Consider the following 24051-nt stretch of genomic DNA (forward strand, 5'->3'; position numbering starts at 1 on the left):
ATTACGGACAAGATTGTATCATAATGGATAAGTCCGGCAATAGTCCGCGATAATTGCATCTCGGCCTGACGCTAAGTAGACTGTATCGTTCTATGGCCGCACGTGGCGAAACACAATGAAAACGTGCATTCGTGACTTATTTGCAGCTAAAACGCTCGTTGTTTTTTATTTGATCGCTTTCCGCAAGACGTTATTTAGCTCTATTGCTCAACAAAGGAAATATTTACCTTTGTAAGTGTTTGTTTATGATAATACATTGGTCATCCACAACCACTTAAAAGTATGCCTGAAAGTTCTACGTGTAATGACAAAGGTACTTTAGTATCAAATTTACAACATATTAAAAATAACATGTGGCAATCAATACAATTAAAACATTAAATTCACAGCCATCATCGGATACTTGGGCAATTTAACATGGTGTTTTGATGCAAATCGCTTTCGTTACAAAATATCCTAGTACGCATTCGTTCAACGATTAACTAAGACGCAGTATGAAGTGAATGCATTTGATAAGGCCAATTATACACGCATTCTTATGATGAAGTTTTGAATAGAAATACCAATGCGCTCAATAGTCAATACATGCAGTGTCAATACGAAATTAAGTTCGTTCAGCGCTTAATCGATTTACCATGAAACTAATTGTGTGAGAAATGCGATTTTTTGTTTCGATCCGGACGTGGATATAACCTTGGTGGCAATAATGTTATTGACGCATTTTAAATAACGACGCATTTTCAGATAAGGTGCAAGCCTTAAAAGTTGTAACCAATATTTTGGTATTTGTACGTTTAGATTATATTATATTATACTAATGATTAAAAATCTTATAACCCTATATTTTGTATCCACTCATTACATCATTTATATTTAATGATGTTACAAAGGTACAGTTATTTAATTAAAATGTAATTAAAACTAATAATAGCTCGGACCATTTAATACATTTGTTAACTGACCTTTATGTCAATCTTTTTTCAAGGTGTCTCGATTTTATTACATGTATTGTATTTAAATTCAATTTGATTGTAAAGTACAAGATTTGTAGCTTGTAACTATTTTGTTGTGTGCCCAATGTAAACTACATACAATTACCTAGTTTATGGATCGCTAATAGTAATATTATTGTTCGCAGCGCGTCGGGCACCAGCGCCGTGGCGATCGACAACAAGATCGAGCAAGCTATGGTGAGTACCGCACTTTACATCCATTGTTTACGATATCAGCTCCCAGTCACCGCCGTCGGCTGAGGGTCAACTAGCGGAACATTCAAATTTGTATAGTGCCATACAAACTCTATGGCGGCACGTTACTTCGACCGAGACGATGTATAAAATGCAAACTTAGGTATAGGCGGGACGTAAAGAAAAGCGTGCGCTTTCCTACATCCGCAGCGGTCAAATTTGCCGACTGGCGAAGTTACCACGATCTCCCGTCAGTTATAGAAAATAAATCTAATTCTCAACGAAATGCTGAATTTTCAAACGTGAAATATTAGTGTTTTTTTTCTTTTTATGCCAAGTATGATTACAGTCAAATTATTTCGGTTTACGAAAACTGTAAACAAAGTATAACAATGTGAGGAAAATACGCTTTGATTAATGTAAAGTGAGTACAGTAATAGAGTCCCCAGTACCGGGTGAAGACTCTCCGTACAAGGACGAAGAAGCGCATCAATATAGAATATACGACCGCATTGCATGCTGTGTTTACGATACCCGGCGCACTTAAATACAACTGTGAATACACTCGCATCGCCTTCACACATTTGAATGCTAATTAATTATCACGGATCTTGAGATTTTGCACACTTGTGCTTCGCGAGACGATCAATTAAATTGTGACAGTTTAGAAATCTTATCCTATCAAGAGAGGGCTAATTAAACATTACAACTAATAAGTATGCTTAAATTTAATGTAACTACTTATTAACCTACTAACTCAGGGGTGACAAACATTTATGCACCAAAGTGCGACTTTTTAAAGAATTTAATGCGGTCATAGACATGCCATCGAATAATTTTGACTGGTACTATTACGTCAATTCCATGGTGCACCTAGTGTTTTTATGATTATCGACTTGCCTAAAATATTATGTTGGTGTGCCATTTATGGCACGCGTGCCAGTAGTTCGCTACCCCTGTATAGCCATTTAAAGTGTAAATAACAACTAGAAACGGTGTCGCAATAACATTGCGAAGGTCAATTATACAAAATATTAACTAAACCGGCGTTCTCTAATTAAACAATTCATTAGCACGTTGTGGCGCCAGTGTTCCGTGTGTTTGTTTATTTAGGCAAATGTACGATGTTAGAATAAATAAGAAATGTTTGTCATTAAATACGATCTGATAACGATATAAGTCGCAGTGCGTCCTTGCTGTGGACATACTCGACAAGTTTGCTTACTAATTGATTTTGTAAACAATTTATATCAATTATAGTAGGTACTACTCTTTATCGACATTTTTGTTTGTATTCCGTCTTTAGTTGAGATAATTGAATATAGCCTATAGCCATATAGAGTATGGTAACTATTAGTCGTTTTCCAAATTTCATCTGTGTGTATAAATATAAATTAAAAATAAGAACGTGTTTACAACATAAATTTTCTGTTATATAATTGCGCAAGATCGCCCATTAAGATAAAAGAAAATATTATATTTTTTATTTTAAAACCGACCATCCGAATCGATAGCTGCGGTTATAATTATTGAAGGTCCACAACAAAGGCGATTTAAATGAATAAATTTCACGTAATACACCGTAATACGTAACAGCTGTAATTCTTTACGGCTTCTTTCTTACAATGACGAAATTAATTTCACAATAAATGACGTCATATCGAGACGATAATCCTCACGCTCTAATTAACTGCCCACGTTTTCTTTTACACATAAAACCCTTTCCACAAACACATTTAATAAGTGTATTTCCTAAATAGACTTTGAATATACGAAAATTTCTTTGGTTAAGAAAATTATAGCTTTCTTCGGAAAAACTAAATGAAAACACTCGAAATATCGTAGAGTATAACCATAATAGATTTACTGGAGTACTTACAATTGTTTCAATTATTATATTGTACCCTGTTCATTATTAATTCAGAAAATATTTCATAGTATTTTCAATAACCTTGCTGGACATAACCTCTAAGGGCAGTGTTATTGATTACTCAAACTTTCTCATGAATATACAAAACACTTTCGAGGTTATCGGGATCAGGGAGCGGTCGTAGAAATTCAGACGCTTTAACGCACTGATGCGTTAAATTACATTGTCTTATTATCATAACGAAAGTAATAGTAATGTTTTATGTAAGAAAATAAAAAGAATTGTGAAAATAACTAAAATTATAAACATTTTAGCGAAAGTGGTCGCAAAAGTTCAAAGATGGAGTTTGCTTTTGTAACCATATTTTTAACGAATTGGACAACATAATATGTGATTTTTATGTTGCTATTATTTATATTGTTTTGTAACTATATAATGAACATTTTATTAATGAAAAAAAAAATATCCCATAGAGATATTAGACTATATTATATCTGGAGATGTAAAATATTAGGACACAGTTCCGTTTCGCTACTTTTATATTTAACCTTCACTAAGGATATTTGATACGACCTTTTCCGAACAGACTGAGGCTGAAAATAGGACCTCTAAGCACACGTTGTATCGGCTCCAATGTCAATGGTAGCAGCCTGCTCACCTTAACGACTTTTTTATCGACCTGTATCCAAGTTTATTTATAACATTTAATAGAAACTTGATGGAATAGCTTTCATGACAACCTGCAACACAATCATTACATAAAAAACAGACAGTCGATAGAGTCATTGAAGTATACATGTTTAAAGTTTTTATTTAATTGAAGATGCCAATAATATTGATCGATTGATGCCATGTTACTTTTCTATTTGTTGACGTACGTTGAAAACAAAAACACTTACAACGTAATGCACTTGAGTTGGCACGTCTGGAAGAAAAAGACTCTTGTTACCGATGTGCCAATTCATATCTTAATAGTTAAACTTTTAGATAAAGCGTTGTAAGTTTAGACGCAGTATGTTCCAGCCTATTCCGCGCTGCGCCGTCTGTAGTCGCCGGTTGTTATCATAACTACGAGCTAATGGAGGAAATCGCGCGCGATAAAACGCTTAAAGGAAAACTCACAGCCGTCGAGAATTAATTACCTGTGCCGCTATTCGGGCTACTGTGTTACTGCGTCCATTGCTATAGAAAGTACCACGGCCATTGAAAATGTCTAAATTAATTAATTTATAACTTTACAAACCGAATTGATTTATTTCGCTGTTTTCTTTGTAACAGCAATTTATCGCTTAGTGTCTGCGAATCGATTAAAACTAAAGATATAGCGAATTCAGTTGAGTCGCAAAATAAGTTTACAATTAAAATTATAATTTAGATATTGGCCAATTTAGGTATATAAAAATGTTATGGTTCAACAAATACCAAAGGCGACAAATATCAGAAAACGAAGGCTTATTAGCTGCAACTTACCTAAAAAGGAAATTTAAACCAGGTAAAAATCCAAATAGAAAATCTTTCGCGTCCACCGCTTGATATTTATTTTAATTGTTTCGTATGTTGCGTGTTATTTAACCAGAACATTTAGGTTAATTGTTTTTATCGTCATCGTATCGCTGTATCGTCAATCTAGGTTTTAATTAAACCTCATTTCAGTTGTAAGTGCCTAAAGATATACTTTGTCCTATTTAACACTAGGCACACGCAATAAAAAGCGAATTCGTGGGAAAACTGTAGGCCTTATTACCACAACATACGGTATAAGGAAACGGCTGAGATGTCGAGTTGCGGCATGTCAGTCGGTCGACCGGGTTCCGCGTGTGCCCAATGCAAGACATTCTCAGAAAAGCATAGAAAGACGCAATAAAAACAAACCCGTCACATTTGCTAGAAAGCAGCGCATCCGAACGCATATAGGTTACGAGACTGAGGCCTCGGAGACCTTCGCGCTGGTTATCTTGTTTTGTGTCACCAGTTTATCAATACTGCAGAGTTTAACTTCCTTATGTAAACATTGAATGTTGGAACATCCTAATTCCGGGCTTTCAGTGTCAATCATATGTATAATTTACTGTGTAAACAAAGAGAATGGTAATATGGATAAACCTTATAATCAAGGCCAAATTATTTAATCTACCTTCCTTTATAAGCGGTTAGGGTTGTAGATTTTCGTTTTCCAACTTAAACTGCTCCCTTAAAAGCCAAATTATTTTAATTTTGTTGTAACAATGTTGTTCCAATGTTGTAATTTTTTTTAATTTTTGAATTCACTTTAAAATAAGTCGTTTCCGTAGTACATTCTTCACAATTTAGGTGTAGTTACACAAACAACGAGCATTAAACAAACTGCGTGAGTTATTTAAGCGATTAGTTTTTTTTATCGCTATTTGATTAGATATACACACCTAAAGTGGAGGAAGTCATTAGCGGACGCCCACTCGCCACTAAACAAATAAGGATGATTTCCAAGTGTCGAGATAGCGCAAAATATTTGTTCTGGCGTGTTAACTCTGTACGTTATTTGCTGAGGAAAGTTATTTCCAAAGTTTTTCGTTTCAGTTAACCCTTGCTAATATATATTTATTCTTCAACCCTTGAACCATCGATTTTATATCGTCATCTCACACGCTTGGTCTGCCGTGGACGCTAGGGTCATCTGGACTACTTTGGGAACCACAACTATACTCGTAAATGTAATAGTAGATATTCTGTCCGTTTTTTAGCCGGTCGTTATTTCGTAACAGTTCCGTTCCAAAACGAGTTTACATGCATTTGACGGATCCGATCCGACTGGTGTCCAGATAACCAAATTTCTCAATGCCGGATCTCGGTACCTTTTAAGTCTATCGTTAAAAGGTTGTCATTCTAAAAACTAAAATCAAATTTGTCTCCAACGTTTGTGTGCAATTTGAATAAGCACATTTATGTGCACACCATTAAATAACATTGTATTTGCCCGTGTTTTTTATCTTACTCGGAAACTTTTCAATATCGTCCAAAAACTAAATATAGAAAGTAGCGATATAGAGACAACTTTATTATTCTCCTTGTTATGCAATCCCTTAAAAATGAATATAGCTCGTTTTAATCGTACATTTTGAAATTCGTTAATATACTTGCCGCTGTGAAATATTTAGCCCAAACTTGTAACATTATGAAAAACATAAACAACTGACAATTGAGACAAAAATAATCGTGTAAAAAGACAGCGGTAAAATTCACATAATTTTTTCAAACGAGGCTAATGTTCAGTTATGAAAATACACGCAAATTTAAGTGGGACACCGCATGATGCCGAAACACTACGCACAAACATGTTCTCGTATCTCGCACGTGGCTAGGCTTTGAAGAGGATTACAAAATTATCAGCTGTTGCGAACGTGGAATTGTGTAGTTTAACGTATTATATGCGTTATCCAATCTTCTTTTTAATTAGATCTAGTCTGTATCAAAATTCATTTTAATGCTAACTAATCGGAAAATCCGTCACAATTGTAAACGCTTTCTACAATAATTAGGTTGTGTCGTTTTAGTCTACGAACTAAATATACTATGCCGATTAGTTTAAGATTTCACACCTGTTCCTTATCTTCACGAATTGATTTCCACGCACCGGTTGCGTAAAACTGCAATCTCCGGAGAAGTGGCCTGCTCGTCATTATAATAGTAATGTTACTACATAACACCGTTATTAGATCTTCGACACAGTTCGAATCATTAATGACTTCCCGTCTTATAAAATGCCCAGGAAACGGCTCCCGGTATACTAACACTACACTAATGTATTGTCAGATTCATTAATTTGTTTAAAATATTAATATCCTTTTACGCTGCGATATTAATGGTTTACAAACGAGTTTTTGTATTACACATTAATTTTCTTGTTCGTTTAATACAATAAAGAAACATTTTAACGGAAGTAAACTTTTATATTTATGAAACATTGTCATCAACATATATAGCTTTTGAATTAATTATTGTAATAAATTCTTAGTTTTTTTTTTTGTAGTAAGATATACTTAATGCAATATACCTATGAAAAATTACTCATTTCTTTTGTTCTCCTATTTATATTGTCAACATTATTAAATTATCATGTAAATAACTGTGAAAATATTGTTTTTAGGCCTAATCGACTTGTAAATGTCCGATTTATCTATCTACATATCCGATCGTTGACCCGCCAAGCATGTTTGGTGAATTAAAGAAAATGTATGCCATTTCGTCTAGTAATGTATTTTGTTTGTGATAAAGTAATGGAAATCAGACGTGGATGCGTGAATACTAATTCACAATGTACTTGTATATCGGATGAATTTGTGTGTATTTGTAATTAGAGTCACGGCGCGTGGGAACAGCTCGCTTGCATAACGTGTCACTTACCATAATGCTCTATTGCGTTTGTAGGTCCCAACGAGACCGCACATATGTCACAATGCAACGGTAACTCCACATACGGTCATTGATCAAACAAGATTTTTACATTTCTAGGCTACAGCTTTTACAGCTTTATCTTTATTAAATCTAGCATAAATCGAAGTCGGCTACATTTTAAAGGGACTCTACGTATCACAGACATTATTTATAAGTTTGTCTCATGTTAGTAGTACACGTGTGAACTGGTTTCCTCATCAATGGATAATATAACATAGCTACCGAGCTCGTATGTTCCATTATAATTAGCTATCGCAGATGGCCTCAAGCGATTGACCCCAATCCGTCCCTATTCGCCCACTACATCTCGTCTAACGTATTTTTATCCCTCCATGTTCCACACGCTCCTCTGCTTATTTGTTCTCCCGTTTTATATCGACTTTGATGTTACCCCGACCGATTGCCACCGCTCGGCTGGACAAGCGGTCAATATTATGACTGACCTCAAACAACTCGCAAATAGCATGACTCTTATTTTATTTAGGTAAAATGTGTAAACAACTGTAGCAAAATATTACTGTATTAATTAATTGTAATCAAGTAAATAATTGTTAATAAAAGCAAACTAGGTAATTTACACAATCATAAAGTGGAATAAATTGGAATAAATAAGTGCAAATTTATAACAATTAATTATCATCATGTCTTACGTAATTTCTATTGCCTGCAAAATAACGCCAATTGATTATTTATCTATAGTGCTATTAGATACAATTATATCTATTTCAAGGATAGACATGTATTACTAAGCTTTCTTTTACATAAATTACTTGTACTTCATGTTTATGACTGTATTCCATGAAATAAGTGATTTCGCCTTGTATTAAATTCTATAACACACGTATAAACGCCGTACACCTATTTTAGATATGATTTATTCGATAAATATACTAAAGATACAAGTCTCTAACAAGTGTTGAATTCTTTCTATCGAATTATAAACTAGTTCAGTCACATGGCCAACATTACTAGTCCACCTTGAAACTAGCTGCCGACTGCGACGCACGCGCACACCGACTACTGTATTGAATATCGCGTCCGCTACCAAAGTACTATCGTTCGTTTCGAAAGATCGCGCCTCCACGATGTTACGTCACCTCGGTTATGTTTACCAGATATTCATCCAATCGTTGTTTAGAAGCGGCCGGCCACGCCGCGCCGCTGACCTGCTTTCTGACATTTACGCGCGCCGTGAAGCGCCCTACAAAGTTCCTTGCTCTTTGATCATTAAAAACAACAGACTTTATGTAAAGTGTCATGTTTATTGTCTAGGGATATCTATCAGGTTGTTTGTTTCTTTTTTTTTGCGTCGTTAGCGAGCGAATTAACATCTGGTTCTGAAGTGCGTAGTAGCAAATTTAATTTGTTCGACGGCTAAGCCTGTCGCCGTATGCTAATTCCCTCATTGTGAGCTTGATTTGCATGAGTCAGGCGTGACCCGGCAGACCGCTTGGAATAGACGCGGAAGGAAAGCTGGCCCCAATGGAGCACTAGAAGGGACACACGTGCTCCCCTGATTGTAGTGTTAAGAGTAGTCGAAGCCTGTTGAGACGAGATAGGGACGTATGTTTGAGGGTCGCGGCAATGATTGCGTGCCATCGTAAGATAGGAGGAAGTATGTACAAATAATGGGATGTTAGAGATTGACATAGACTTAGTTTTTTCTGTGTTTTCCAAAATGTACCTAATTTTATAGCTTAATTGTAAACAAGTTCCAAAAATCGATTTTCATTCCATTAATATTTGATACAACTTCTTCGTTATATAATTTTTCATTTAACGTTGTAACTATCGTGATTCTAATCTATAGATATACAAATGTTTATTGTATAACAATATAACGACGTGCAAGCAAGATGTTTATCATGTATTTGCTCGGCTGGAGCTATTTACCCATCGTCGATAATAAATTCAACGATGGAAAAATACTGAAATACGCTGCTAATGTATTCGATATATCGAACATATTGATCGATTTCTTTCATATCTCTCACAATGTGACTAAAAAACCTTTTATTGTAAACAGATTTGTGATCAACAAACATTTGCAAAAACAATCTGACCTTCAACTAAACGAAAACACATTTGATTACGTAAATATATACTGTACCTATATTGTGGTGTTTTTATATCTAACGATTGTAGGAACTCTATAAAAAACATGTAATACCTGTTCTAAACCGTATTGTATAAATAGGTACTATAATACTAGGATGAAATTATTCTATTGGTATAAACGCCATGTCTATAAATATTAATGAAACCGGTTCTGGTCTTTGTTAATAAGACTTGAAGACAATCATTTTAGGTTCTTTGTTAATGTTGATTGATGGAATTATAAAGAGGATAGATTTGTCAATTTGGATTTTTGTACGTGTCGAAGTAACTCAAAAACTACTGGGCCGATTTCAAAAATCCTTCACCATTAAAAAGCTACGTTTTCTGTGAGTAACATAAGCTATGGTTTTTTATTTTTTCAATTTTGGGCGGACAAATCGCGAGCAACAGCTAGTTACTAATAATTTAACTAGGTCTTTGTATACGTGAATTAAAACGCATTTTAGTATCACTTCGCTTTGCATAAAGGGACAGTTAATTTTTATAGTATTATGTATAAACGATATGTTGCATTATACAGTTCAAAACAAATTTGTCATAATATAAACATTACAGACGTCATATGTTGATATCTCGATAAGCCACTTTATCTGCAACTGACCTTAGCTTTCCTTTGCACCGAAAGTTATTGCAATTACGTATGAAAACGACCTCTTTACATGTTTCGAGAATTTGTTATTGATTCAATATCTATTGTTAATGTTTATTACTGTTTTGTTATATTGTAGAAAGTAGAATCTTGTAATACGTAAATGTTTGTTTTTAAGATCAAAGTTTAAAACCGTTTTTTTTTTAAGTTATGAGAAAAATAAATCCACTAGTCTTGACTTTATTGTTTTGTTTATAAGCAGTTTATTATTAGAATAATTGTCATATTTTTCTACTGTTTTGTTAAATCTTTTGCAGATGTTTCTTTGTTCATTATCAAAGTGCGGTGCGAAAATACGGTAACAGCATAACATTAAAACTGTGTCACGATTATTAATAGAATATATTACCAACTGCGTATACATTGTGCACAATATAATAACAACAATATTAACGAGTTCATGTAGTAACAGCTATGTTTGAACACATGAATACTTTGCAAGCTAATGGTTGGTATCCACTGCCGATCAATCCGGAAAAATGTTATTTGTTATTTCAGTTTTTGTCAAAGAGGAGAATAAGGATGACAATATTTTTAAATTAGCGTATTTTAGTAGAAGCCCACAGTTATTTTTGTACATTTAGTTTCGCAATCCGGTTCATTGTTTTGTACAATAAAATTTTCCGATCGTAAATTAAACCAACAAATTAGTTACGAAAGAATTTCTTTGTATAATGTTAGTATTTGTTTTCATTAATAATAGCAAAATTAATTTTTATAAGCATAAATAGGCACAGTTTTAAAAGAATGGTAATTGTAAATTATACGATTACTATATTTACATCAAAGATGATGCTTTCCTTTGTTTTGTAAGAAAGAATTATGCTAAGAGACTAATTTAGTATGCATAAGTGTAAACAAGCGTGAATTTAAATATGTTAAATAACGTTAGCGTGGGCCACATTTAAAGCCCCCTACTAAGTATGACAATGATGTCATAAAAACAAAACACAAAGAGTATTTGAATCGTAATCTTTTGATATTTTTAATTCAAAGCCCATGTTTTTACCGTCAAATATTTATCTTCAAATGTTGTGGTATCACTTCCAAGGAAATGATAAAATTACACCCAATGTCATTAGTTCTCTAAAAATGTTACTATGCGGATATCTATTTGTTTTTTATTTATCTATAGATACGAAGTATATTTGCGATTATCTGAATCATTGGATGAAATCCCAAGGTGAAGCATTGTCCTTTATGATACGAGACTGCTCTGATTCATATACAACTTTGTTCATATAATGAATTTTATGTATTGTTTTTATGTTTAGACCCCTCAAATAGCCATCTTGACGATTTATACATATTTTCCAAACTAATTAGTTTTATAATAAAAGGACAATTTAAATAGTATGCAATGACCACGATCTCAGTTTAGCGCAACTATCATTAAACAAGTCGACTGGTTTTATCATACGCCCTTGGGCTCATTATATCATCGCCCTCTATATTTGGTTCGCGGCTGCGAAAAAAGTTCAGTGCACTCTCGATGAGGACAATGCACTGTTTTCAATCACTTTCCTACCAAACGCAATAAAAGGCTCGCTTCTATTCAATCTGCGATATCGTCTCACATCTTATCATATCTCTAACATCATTCTCATGTTTTCTAACCTTATCAGACTTACCTACTAACATGCAAACGTTGGCAAACTTGATAAAGGTTTTAATTTACGACGTTTTATTTCACAAGTGTAATGTTTCATCTCTATCTTCCTGTTTGTACAAGTTTCTTGAACTTAGCTGTTTCGCGTATTTTAATAATTTTAACCGTAAAATAATTTCGATCGCTTTGTTGATTGTTCCAGTCTTTATTAATTTTCCATCAAGAGCAATGGCGTCGTTGATATATCGCGATTGGAGTAATTCAGTCCGCGCCAGTCGAATCTGGAATTGCTTTGATTGAAGGTCGTAGCTCCCACGCTTAAATAATCTCCTCAATCTTATTTTTACCATCCTCTAATTATAGCGTTAAATATTTAGCTCAGACGCTCTTAGATTTATCTCAATGTTTGTCATATCTAAATTAGTTATTTAAATTGAGTAATTCTATGTGCATATTTCCGCGACATCATTAAGCAATAAAATATGTAACTAATATTAATAAATGCGTAATACATAATACCAGCATCATTGTTGGTAGGTTAATTGGTTATTAACAACAGTAAATTATTTATCTTTTTCTATATATGTAAGTTCAATCGCTATCCGCATTCTTTCTTATCATTATTTCCTAATCAGATTTCTATCTTTATAACGGACTATTTTCAGACCTTCATAATCTCTTGTAAGTGCGTAAATTTTATTGGTTTCACAAACCTTTCCATTGGCTTTATTGCGTAATTGATTTCTTCTTTGTTATGTTTATTTTTGTCTTACGACGTGTCCTCTTTATTAAGAGCGAAAATAGAATTTAATGAAGTTTAATTGCCGACAATGAGTCGTCTTAGCAAACAAACACTTGTTCTGCCGCTCGTACGTTCTTAAAATTTGTTTAAAGACATTCATCTTGTTCAAGTTGCAACTTACAGATGTCAAGAACTTATCAGTGTTACTAACTGTGTAAAGAAACAGATATTCATATTCTTTATGATAATATTTAATATGCCAACATTATAGGCACGATTTCGTTTCTACAAATTTATTAGGTAGGTATACATTATTTGCTAATTTACATAGAGATGGCGCATACACAATTTTTAAGTACACATGACAAAGCAATAGCTTTAAATACCTAAGACGACGGAGTCTGAAAATATATATTTTCTTTAATTCAAATATTGACTAATATAATTTTATTTTAAGTTGTAGATTTTTATATTATGGCCCATTATTAACGCGAATGCTTGTTGCTTGTGTGAGTCAACCATTTCCTTGAATAAAATGAAATTTATATTATAGCTGGTAGAGATATTCGTTTTGCAAATGTTGAGGATGAAGAAAACAAGAGGTTTGTTATTAGCGATATGTTGTAGCGGAGTAGAGTTCAGGGTGCACGGGCGAGCCGCGTGGCGCGCGGTGACGTGTGCGCCGCCATTTTAAATAGGGCGCGCGCGCGATCAGACCATCAGTCGGGCGCAGGACGCACGCGCGCAACTCTCTCGCTGCCATACCTCGCTAGAGCTCGCCGCGCTCAGTCGCACTCGGTCCGTTGTCCGATACGCGCACGTTCACATTACGAAAATCAATTGCACTTCTGAAACATGATTGACGTCGTTCAATCCAAAGATGGCTGCCTTTACGAAATCACAAGAAAGGGCGCGAAAGATACCTGTTACGTGGTCGTGCCTAATCCAGAAGTAGGTTTACGTTATTTAAATTCAGTGTTAATTTTTTCACTTTAAAGTCTTGTGATAATTTTTAGTCCTCTAATTCTCACGTTTGATCGTTTGCTACTGTGAATTGTTTGTGTTATTCTAACTGTAATATGGATGTATTTTTAGCATCTCGCGTATTATTTTTGAACTTTAAGATCTGTTTACCGGCGATGCGTTTCAAAACCGGTTTGAACGTTCGGATCTGGCGTCGAAACACGGACGTGGAGTATCAACATATTTTTATAATTCGAAAGGCGCTAACGGACGATTTTTTTGTTTTTTTTCAGGATCTGGTTAAGAGCCACTTGATGTTCGCGGTGCGCGAGGAAGTGGAAGTGTTGAAAGAGCGCATCGCGGAACTGATGGAAAGGATCAACCAGCTCGAGGTGGAAAACACGTACCTGCGAGCACACGCCAGCCAGGACACGCTGGCGCAGCTGCCGGCCGCAGGCGCCAAGCCGCCGCCGCAGCCGCAGGGCCCGCAGCCGCCCGTCTCGTAGACGCCGAGCCCTCGCCCGCGCCGAGCCGCACCGCGGCCGTGCTGTGTCATGTCGTAGGCTAGCAGCAGGGGGCCGCGCCCACCGCGCACGCAGCGCACGTAGCGCACGTAGCGCACGCCGCGCACGTCGCGCCCGTTGCGCCCGCCGCGCCCGCCGCTAGCCCGAGCCGCGCGCTCGCTCACATTACCATGCTTGGACTCATAGAAATATATTTTTCTGTTATTTAATCTTTAGGGTGCAGAACTTTGTGCTAACTGCCATGCTTTTGCTATGCAACTCGGCGACGAGCCTTTTAGTGTTTCGATGTATAACGTCTATATTTTTTATTCGGTTTAAAGTTAGATATCGCTATTCGCGTAATGTATTCCATTTAAGATATCTGTAAGGTCGTGTGTTAATAATGTAATGTAATGAAATAGTCGATTATTCCTATGCATACTGAACAATGACTGTTATTTATTTACTATATATTTTTTTTGTAATAATTTTAAGTTATTTATCCGAGTTGTACCGTGCTAACAATAAATTCGCAAGCGTTTGTTCCTCGTCAGCCCGATTATAATGATCTGTCGATAGTAGTCTGATTGTATCGTGTCGTGTGCACTTTGTGGGGTTTCCTTTAGTTCGTACTTTTTACTATAATGATGACAAATACTGTAACCTTCGGAGGCATCGGAGTTGCCTTTGATGTCCGTAGATTTATACGTTGAGAGACGTTAAGGTTAGAACTCGTAGTCGCGAGAGTCGCCTCTTGCGTTAGCTGGCTTAGTACACGCTGAAAAAAAAAAACATTTTTTATTCCAGGCCGATGTATCGCAGATAGAGAGAAGTTATAGCGTTTTAATGTATTTTTTTAATGATTAATAAATTGTTTGTATATAGTACAAGTTGTAATAGAATTGTGAGAGGTAGGATGTAAATACGGGAGTACGCGATGATGAAGTGACGACGTGTTGTGACAGTTGGATTGCAGTTATCAGATGAAGAGATATATCTAGATGAAACTATAAGTATATTTGCTGTATTTTAACTCGCTTCATTGTTTATCGTTTAATAAATGAAAAGAACAAAGTGTGCGGTGAATGTATGTAGAGCAGCGCCGCCGCAAGCGCGGGTCGCAGTATTGCAACGCGGCCGCGCACGTGTACAGGCGTCGTTAGGTTCTCGTGATTATTGTCAACTTGCAGTAATCCAATCCTAAAAGCATTATTCTAGTTACTAGATATGAATAATATTATATGTGATTCTGAAAATTGTAAATATAATTGTAAACAGAGAATGTCCATGTAGCTTATGTTGACCAGAAAGGTTCCTCATACCCAATAAATGCAAAACTATTAAAACTGTGTTATTTTTATTGATCCTTTAAATACCCTATCCTTATATAGATAAAAGAAAACAATACAATCGAAAATTAAGATTTAACACAAAAAACTGTTCGTCTTTGTTAAAGCAGTATTCAGTCGCTTGCATTTCTTTTGTTAGATGATCACTTAAACACAGAAGCAGTCAAATATTTGAGACAAAGAGCAAATAATACAACAAAGATCATTGAATAAAAAAAGCGGGATTTTAAATATAATTGGCCACTTAAAATGTAAGAATCTTTAAGAGGCTTGACAAAAGCAAGATAATCTTTTAAAAATTTGTAATGTTAAGTACCAAAGATCTTTTTATCAAAACTTCCATTCGCAACCTGTTCTGGTAATCGAGTGATGTTTGTGGAGACTCGGCGCAAGAAGCAGTCATATTATTTGTAAAATGTTATATCAATTTGCGATATCGCATATTAAAAGCATCATGAATAGTGTATCATGTTTACAACAAATTAACTATATGTGTGTTGGCACAATCCTTCTGACAGAATGTTGCGAATCATGTTAACATTTCAATAAAATAAACGATTTAACCAAAAGTCGTCTATACAAGGCAAGTAACACCGACGAATAAGACTGAGCCTGCCTTACCTGCAAATGATGCTGCAACAGATCTTGGTAATTGGTAACGTAAGGAAATAAGTCCATTTAATTCCGTTTTGTTGTATTTTTACCTAATTCGAAAGCTTAGAAATTATTACGAGTATAGGTAGTGTTAATGTGCTGTTATCGCAAATGCATTTCACATTATTTATACATTAGTGCTCAAATTATACAGTACATTCGTCACTGCTCTATTCTAATATGATGCTTTTTAAATTGACCACTTCGTCGAATCGTTTATAACGAAATGTACCTTTACATATGAATGCAACAAACGAGTACACATTAAGAATCAATGTATTGCCCACCACAATAGTACTTTGCACAAGAAATTCATTTTAAAAGCAGCTTCTCAACATTTATTATTTAGTAAAAATAATAGTTTTAGCATTTTCATATCAGCGCCATCTACTTTTCACATTTTAAATCACAGTTTTTGTTTTCTCTTAACCACTAGATGCCACTTTTCTGTTTAAAAGTGTTTAATAAGGAGAGCAGGACCACAAAAGAAACACTTGATTATACTTTGCACTACTGTATTTGAACATTCACATACAAATCAATTCAAGGACATTTTAGAATATAATGCCACACACATTTAAACTAGTAACTCCATCTATTGATTTATAGCTTAAACAAAAAGTAAGATGGAAATGGTACTGCTACTGCCTACTAGATGGCACTGTACAATAAAACCCATCTTTGAAAAAATTAAAATGTTTTTTTTTAGGTTGAAATTATCTTTCGAGAAAAATGCATGATTTTAATGAATACCAATTATTAATTCAGTAAGTTGAAAATAAAGTATTTATGGCTTAAATGACGTATGAACCAGTGTTGACAATGCCTTGAATGTTCTTGAAACTTTGAAATGTCAACTGTCAACGTCAAAGACGTTGGTCGTATGACGTCAAATGAAACAAATGTAATTTGTTTTCATTTTCAAATTATCGTCTTTCCATGAAAACATGGATAATATGTCCTTAAAAGAAATTCAAACAAAGCTGCTACAATGGGAAACGTCTGATAATCCATTAGCATCTTTAACTTCCAATCAAAGAGAAGCAATTCTTGACTTAGAATCGCTGTTACTTGGAATAACTCCTGAGTATGAACAAGTTAGTATATGGAAGTCATATCCTGCAGTAATTTACTATAAGACACATTAAGTTTGCATATGTTGTATACCAAATATAACATACCTATTTTGTAGGTGCTATAACATAACTGCGTGGCTGTAATCTTTTATTGACTTTTTAGCAGGAGAAAACTGAGATTTGTAGTGAACAAGAAGAAGGTACAACGATGCCAGAGATAGAAAACACATTCGAATTCTTGGACTGGTATGAACAGCTGAATGAAACCAGTGTAAAAGCAGATGATGCTCCATATGAAGCATATTATAAACAATTGGAGGACAGGAGGAATGAATGTGTCTCTTTAACTGATCAGGTACAAATCCTTACATGTTCCATGGATGGAATGTAAAATAGACAAACAGTTTTGCTAATATTATATTCTATTTAATTTTTATTTATAGATAAAAGCAACAATGACAGACCTGAACAAGCTATCAGAGGAATATAATTTGGTGTCAAACAAAACAAATGCTCTTCACACTATGAGTGAACAATTGCTGGCCGATCAGACCAAGCTCTCTGACATTGGTGAGTTATTGAAAAAAAAATTAACAATGATGATAATAGCAGAAAATCAGTAAAGAAGTAACTTGACATTAATTCATTCAGTTGGATTTTAGTTTAAAAAAAATTATGTGTTTCATTCATTTATTAGTTTCATATTTATTTTGGGTGTTATTTTTATTTGTTTGTTTTTAATTTACAGGAGATAATATCAAACAGAAATTGCACTATTTTACACAAGTTGAACATTTGTCACAGAGGTTGAACAGTCCAACAATGTCAGTGAACAGTGAAGCATTCTTTAAGGTTTTAGCTAAGATTGATGAATGTTTGGATTATATGAGATCACATGTAAGTAATCTTAAATATACCTTATAGATATAAGTTATTAGTATAGCTACTAATACTAGAAACAGAATAAAATACATATTTTTGTATGTTTGTTGCAGGAAACTTAAAAACTTTGATCGATTTTAAAAATGTTTCCATTAGTAGTTTTAACCATGATTTTAACTCAGCAGCACATTTCCATTGTCACAGTTAGCCTATGTATTCTATCCGGTTGTTCTGTATCTATTCCAAAACAAATGTATATATCTCTCTGCTTGAATCTAATAAGAAAAATATTCAATTCCAGAGCAACTTCAAAGAATCACATACATTTCTTGTGAAATACAGACATCTACAAAACCGTGGCATTTCCTTGATCCGATCTTATATCATCCTAGTTCTCAACCAGGCGACTGAGCAAGTGCTCATTACTGAAGAAGACTCAAATGATCAGGAGACAATGGACACTGCATATGCAGTTTACTTCGGGAAGTTTCAAGCCGTTGCTCCCAAGTTGAGGATGGTTATTGATGAGATTGAAAAGAGAGCCGAAAATAATGAAGAGTAAGTATTTTTAAATAATATTCTAAAGATGTTATTTGTTTAGTATTGACCAAATTTATGTTTAAGATTGAAATATATGATAGAATTGAAATTGCATCCCAGTTCTAGTGATAGTTGTTTACCAAAATCTGAAATACATACATATTCTGCTTAATGAGAACATTTCCTAGAATTTGTATGAACTTACTACATTGTAGGCAATGTATGAAAATAATGTTTTTGTGAATCAAAGGAATAAACACATTATGTCAATTGAAACAATTATAGAGTGCTACTGTCCAACTGTTCTGGCTAAGTTTGAACCAGACTTAAGAATCGCTAAGATATCTATGTACAGTCATGGAGATCAGTGTTTACTTAAGGAAAAATTGCCTTGTTCATTGCAATGAGACAAATTCTGCCTATTTTAGAAATAACCAAAGATTGCAGTGAGTGGTGCAAATGAAGGGAAAGCAATAAAAAAATTAGCGGTTAATACATTTAAAAGCTGCATTTTATTTGTTTATTTTTTTTTTGCGTCTTTGTTACAAAATGTTCCAACAATAGTTAAAAGGTGGAACACAGCCAGTTTCCCTGACTGTACATATTTGTATGGAGTGTTGTGGTATGTGGTGGTACATTGTGGTACGTGGTCAGGTACGCGACGCTGCTGGGGGAGGCGCAGCGCGAGTACCTGTCGCGGCGCGGCGAGGGCGCGGGGCGCGCGGCGGGCGCGGCGCTGCGCGCGGCGGGCCGCGAGCACTGCGCCGCGCTGCGCGCCGCCTGCTCGCTGCTGGCGCTGGCTTGCCGCGACGAGTGGGCGCTATACTCCAACCTGTTCAGCCAGCCCTCGCCTGCCTTGCAGTAACTTTCAATACATTTATATAGCTATACCTAAGCCGACTTTCGTGTAGATTTTGCATCCACATTGCAACCGAGAAATTTATCATCATCAGCTCACTATACATCCCCACTGAGGGCCTCGGAGCCTACTCTAAGTAAGAGTGACAAGGTCTATGGCCTAGTCACCCTAACAAAGGCCCAGTGCGGGTTGGTTGACCACATACATATCTTTAATTTCTTCGCTCTTCGCCGATATGTGCTGGCATCACGATGTTTTCCTTCACCGTAAGAACGTCGGGTAAGTTATGTACTTATAAGAAACTGCTATTATTTCTAGCTAAGGTTCTTGTTTTCGTGTGATTTTGTAATATCAAAGTAATAGCATTGCATATGCAATATGCAGTGAGTACCTGCAGTCGCTGTGCACGGGGCTGTACGAGCAGCTGCGGCCGCAGATCATACACATCAACCACCTGGAGACACTCGCGGAGCTCTGCGTCATCCTGCGCATTGAGGTCATCGAGGAGCAAGTCAACAATGACCGTGAGATGCCCTTTTATTAACATAATAGCACTTATTGTTTGACCTTCAAACGACCTTCGAGAAAATTGACGTTACTAATCAGTATGAATACAGATTTAACTTGGATTGACCATTGAATTGTTTAAGAAATTCTTGGATTAATGATAACATTTTTGCTATATCTAAATTTCACGTCCATCTTTCTGGATTTACAACATTTTCAGTCGATTTTGTACCTTTTGTAAAGTGGTGGTAAAGTGTGTGGTGTGGCGGTGGTATGTGGTAAGTGTGGTGAGTGTGGTGGTTATGGTGGGTATGTGGCGCAGCGGCGCTGGGCGCGCTGGGGCTGGCGGCGCGCGCGCTGCTGCAGGACGCGCAGGAGCGGCTGGTGTTCCGCGCGCACGTGCACCTGCGCCGCGACGTGCTGCTGTACCGCGCCGCGCCCGGAGACCTCGCCTACCCCGACAAGCTGCAGATGATGGAGGTACAAAACATTCGGGGAACGGGGACTATACAAGTGTCGTTGTTGCTGGTATTTACCACTTAAAAAATGTATTTACACAAAGAGATTCAAAACATATATAAAGTAAGCATACTTGGCTCTTCACTTGGGATATTTTTCACTTGATCCACTAACGCTATAATAAATTGTATTGAAATTAATTTCTAATAGGTGTCTGAAACTGTAATGTTTGTTTTATTTTATAGCCAAAGATGAAGCTTATTATGATTTTGTAAATTATTTTATAACATGTTAGTACAAGGTCATGAGGTGTACTAAACTTGACAACTAGCATAGTACATTTTAAAGATGTTACCGATGCAAAAATGTTTACTATGTCTAGTCTATGTATATCTTAAATGTCTTTGTGTTTACAGGAAATCGCGCTCTCGATACAAGAGCAAAGCTTGAAACGCAGCGACTCTCGCAATTCTATGGTCTCAGACGTGTCTGCCACGTCACAGGAGGTGGCTAACATTAACTCTGAAGCCCAGCGCCGCCCCTCGGCCCCGCTCGCCGCCCCGCCCAACGCCTCGCCTGCGGATCTCCACGGCATGTGGTACCCCGCCGTAAGGCGCACACTAGCAGCACTCTCCAGGCTCTACCGCTGTCTGGAGAAAAGAGTATTCCAAGGCCTGGCGCAGGAAGCCATCTCCCTCTGCGTCCAGAGCGTCGACAACGCCGCCAAACAAATATCAGCCACCAAGACCAATATTGACGGAGAATTGTTCCAAATAAAACATTTGCTCATCCTAAGAGAACAGATTGCTCCGTTCCAAGTTGATTTTGTGATTAAAGAAACGACTTTGGACTTCAGCAATATGAAGAACGCGGCGTACGGCCTCATGCAGAAGCCGAGGCAGATATTTTCGTTGAACAGCAACAATGCTTTGCTAGAATTCCTACTAGAAGGAACGCCCATGGTCAGGGAACATCTACTGGACTCAAGAAAGGAAGTGGATAGACAACTCAAGAATTGTTGCGAAATGTTTATAAAACATGCAACAGAAATATTGGCAGGTCCACTAGCAGTCTTTATTGAGAAGGTAAATTTTAAAACATAAGTGTCTTTATAATGTTTAACACACATTGATATATATTTTTTTTAAGGTTCAAGCTCAAAGTTCAGACAACCCAAAAGAAAAAATCTTACCCGAGGAGATTGCAGTTGCCGTGAAAGAGGCTCAAAAACTTATCAAAGCTCACTTAGCGCCACTACAACGTTCAATGCAATTATACTTGGCAAATAAAGAAACCGAGTTCATATTGTTCAGACCTATTCGGGTATGTAGTTTTAAACTAAATCATTAAATCGTCCCATTTCTAGTTTATTTTTTTTGTCTATTCTCTCTGTTAATTTTAAAAGCTGGCAACTCTTATAATACTAGCTGTGGATTTCCACCGAATATCTAAAATTGTAAAATAAGCATATAATAGTTAAATGTGTGATTTTCTTTGCAGAATAATGTTGTTGGTTATTTCATCCAAGTTGAACAGTTCCTAAATAACTCTGGATATACTTATGAAGACAATCTCATTGTTGCTTGTCCTACTCCGGAGCAAGTGTCAGTGTTCATATCCTCTGCCAGTCTCATAAGCCACAATGAGCCAGTGTTGCCATATGGCAAGAAAAGGAAGACAAGTACAGCTAGAAAGCCTAATGTTGCCAAAATTGAAGAAAATGTTGGTGCTAGTAATCCAGTTCCATAAATGTAGCATTTATTGTAACATTAGATTTTTTATGTTATTATTATAATGATTATAATTTATTTATAAATAAAAGCAATTAAAAAGAAACAGATTTATTTACACTTTGATTTATTAACTTATGCTACTATAATAAATACATTGACCAAAGACAATGTGTTTTATTTCAATAAAACCACAGACATTTGGGTCAGTAATTTAATTTTTATAATCTTGATTTTATATGACATTGCTAAAGTATGCTACATTTTTAATTTACGCCCTCAGCCAGTACATGCCAGCACGAATCCTTGTGTAGTCTGGCAGACCCTCTGTGGGACCGACTGCGGCCACTACAGGGCAGCGATCATAAAGATATTTAGTGCAAACATCACGGATATTTTCTACGGAGACAGCTTCAATTCGGGCATCTAATTCGTGAACTGGAATACGTCGGTTGTAGCACAGCATCTGACGGCCAATGTCTTCACACACAGGGGTGGTGCCATCAAGTTGAAGTAGCATGTTTGTCTTCAAAAGGTTCTTAGCTCTTTCAACCTCACCTTCTGTAACTGACATACACAGCTTCATCCATTCCTTCTGAATATTGTACAACATATCTTCCAATTGTAATGGTTCACCTACAAAGTAAATACCCCAGAGGCCGGTATCTTTGTAACATGTATTAAAAGATTGGAAACTGTGGCAAAGGTTTTCACATGATGCTGCCCGAGCCAAGTATGATGCATTGTTGGCACCACCACCTTGGGATCGGTCCCAGGCTCCAATAAGAGTGTTGGCCACCATAAGAGGAATGTTGTCAGCATCAGTCCACCCTGCACCTTCCACTGCAATGGCCACATGTGCAAGAGGCATAGAGTCATCACGCACTCTGATTTCAGATCCAGTGTAACGGCATGGAGCCAGGTCGGGTAAGTCCAGAGCAGTATTCTTTAATCCACTAAAATGCTTGGATGCAAGATCTACAAGCCTCTCATGCTCAACTCCACCAGCCCCAGAAAGCACAATACGAGTAGGTTGATAGTGAGTCTTGATATATTGCTGTAGGTCAGCTTTAGAGATTTTCTTGATGTTTTTGGTGGGTCCGAGAATAGTCTGCCCTAAAGGTGTACCTTGAAAGGCTGTGGCGTGCAAGTGATCAAACACAACCTCTTGCAAGTTGCTTTCCACATCTTGCATTTCACGGAGAATAACGCCGCGTTCTCGTTCGATTTCGGGTTCGGCGAGCGAAGAATTCTGAATTATGTCAGCAAGGATTTCAACTGCGACTGGTATATCATTTGCAAGACATTTTGCGTAAAAGACAGTCTGTTCTCGTGAGGTGTATGCGTTCAGATGTGCTCCCATGTTCTCGACTAGCAATTCTAAGTCAGTTTGTGATCTTTTGCTAGTGCCTTTAAAAGCCATGTGTTCAAGGAAATGGGCAACACCATTATTTTTTGAAGTTTCATACCTTGACCCGGCGTCAATCCACAGGCCTACGGTTGCAGTCGGAGACCCGGAATCTTCAGAGGCGACACGGATCCCATTATCGAGGACTGTCAGCCTTGTCGGAGGGATGTTAACTAATGCTTGTTTATAGCCGACGGCAGTAGCCAGGAGTCGCACATTGTTACTCTGTTTTGAGAGTAATTTAAAAGTAGTTCCAGCTTTCAACATTTTATTAAATATCTTCTACTTGCTAAAAATTTTCGCTCGCCGATTTACGTAATGGTGAATAATGATCGAAGAAAACGTCAAGCTTGTCAAATGGCACATCAAAACCCAAAAATTGATAGAATAGACAAGACAGTGCTGCTAGTTCACAATTTTCGATTTCCAATGCCTTTCTTAAATATACTTCGTGGAAAAAGTAAAAAAATCACATATTTTAAATGAAGATTAAACCATGCATTTATTGTTTTTAA

General features: G+C 36.3%; 3 protein-coding genes across 4 annotated transcripts in view; 2 read left to right on the forward strand and 1 right to left on the reverse strand.

Moving 5' to 3' along the window:
- The window catches only part of LOC106111856 (protein bunched, class 2/F/G isoform), a 114912-nt gene extending 99494 nt beyond the window's left edge, over nucleotides 1-15418 (forward strand). For both annotated transcript variants that reach the window (XM_013294012.1, XM_013294013.1), the window contains 2 exons: nucleotides 1139-1190; nucleotides 13863-15418. In XM_013294012.1, the coding sequence (XP_013149466.1) occupies nucleotides 1139-1190; nucleotides 13863-14075 (265 nt within the window). In that variant the 3' untranslated portion in view covers nucleotides 14076-15418. The remainder of the gene's footprint in view (nucleotides 1-1138; nucleotides 1191-13862) is intronic.
- Nucleotides 15419-16923: 1505 nt separating this feature from the next.
- Nucleotides 16924-22229, forward strand: LOC106111902 (conserved oligomeric Golgi complex subunit 3). Its single transcript, XM_013294098.1, has 11 exons — nucleotides 16924-17172; nucleotides 17315-17506; nucleotides 17595-17721; nucleotides 17900-18048; nucleotides 18335-18591; nucleotides 19228-19434; nucleotides 19817-19956; nucleotides 20262-20419; nucleotides 20815-21483; nucleotides 21548-21721; nucleotides 21899-22229. Exons 1-11 carry the CDS (start codon nucleotides 17023-17025, stop codon nucleotides 22145-22147), a joined length of 2472 nt encoding a protein of 823 aa, XP_013149552.1. The 5' UTR covers nucleotides 16924-17022; the 3' UTR covers nucleotides 22148-22229.
- A 98-nt stretch (nucleotides 22230-22327) lies between these two features.
- Nucleotides 22328-23904, reverse strand: LOC106111903 (mitochondrial-processing peptidase subunit beta). Its single transcript, XM_013294099.1, has one exon. It carries the CDS (start codon nucleotides 23801-23803, stop codon nucleotides 22400-22402), a length of 1404 nt encoding a protein of 467 aa, XP_013149553.1. The 5' UTR covers nucleotides 23804-23904; the 3' UTR covers nucleotides 22328-22399.
- Between the last annotated feature and the right edge of the window lie 147 nt (nucleotides 23905-24051).

Source organism: Papilio polytes, unplaced genomic scaffold (genome assembly GCF_000836215.1).
Source record: "Papilio polytes unplaced genomic scaffold, Ppol_1.0 DF824146.1, whole genome shotgun sequence".
NCBI lineage: Eukaryota > Metazoa > Arthropoda > Insecta > Lepidoptera > Papilionidae > Papilio > Papilio polytes.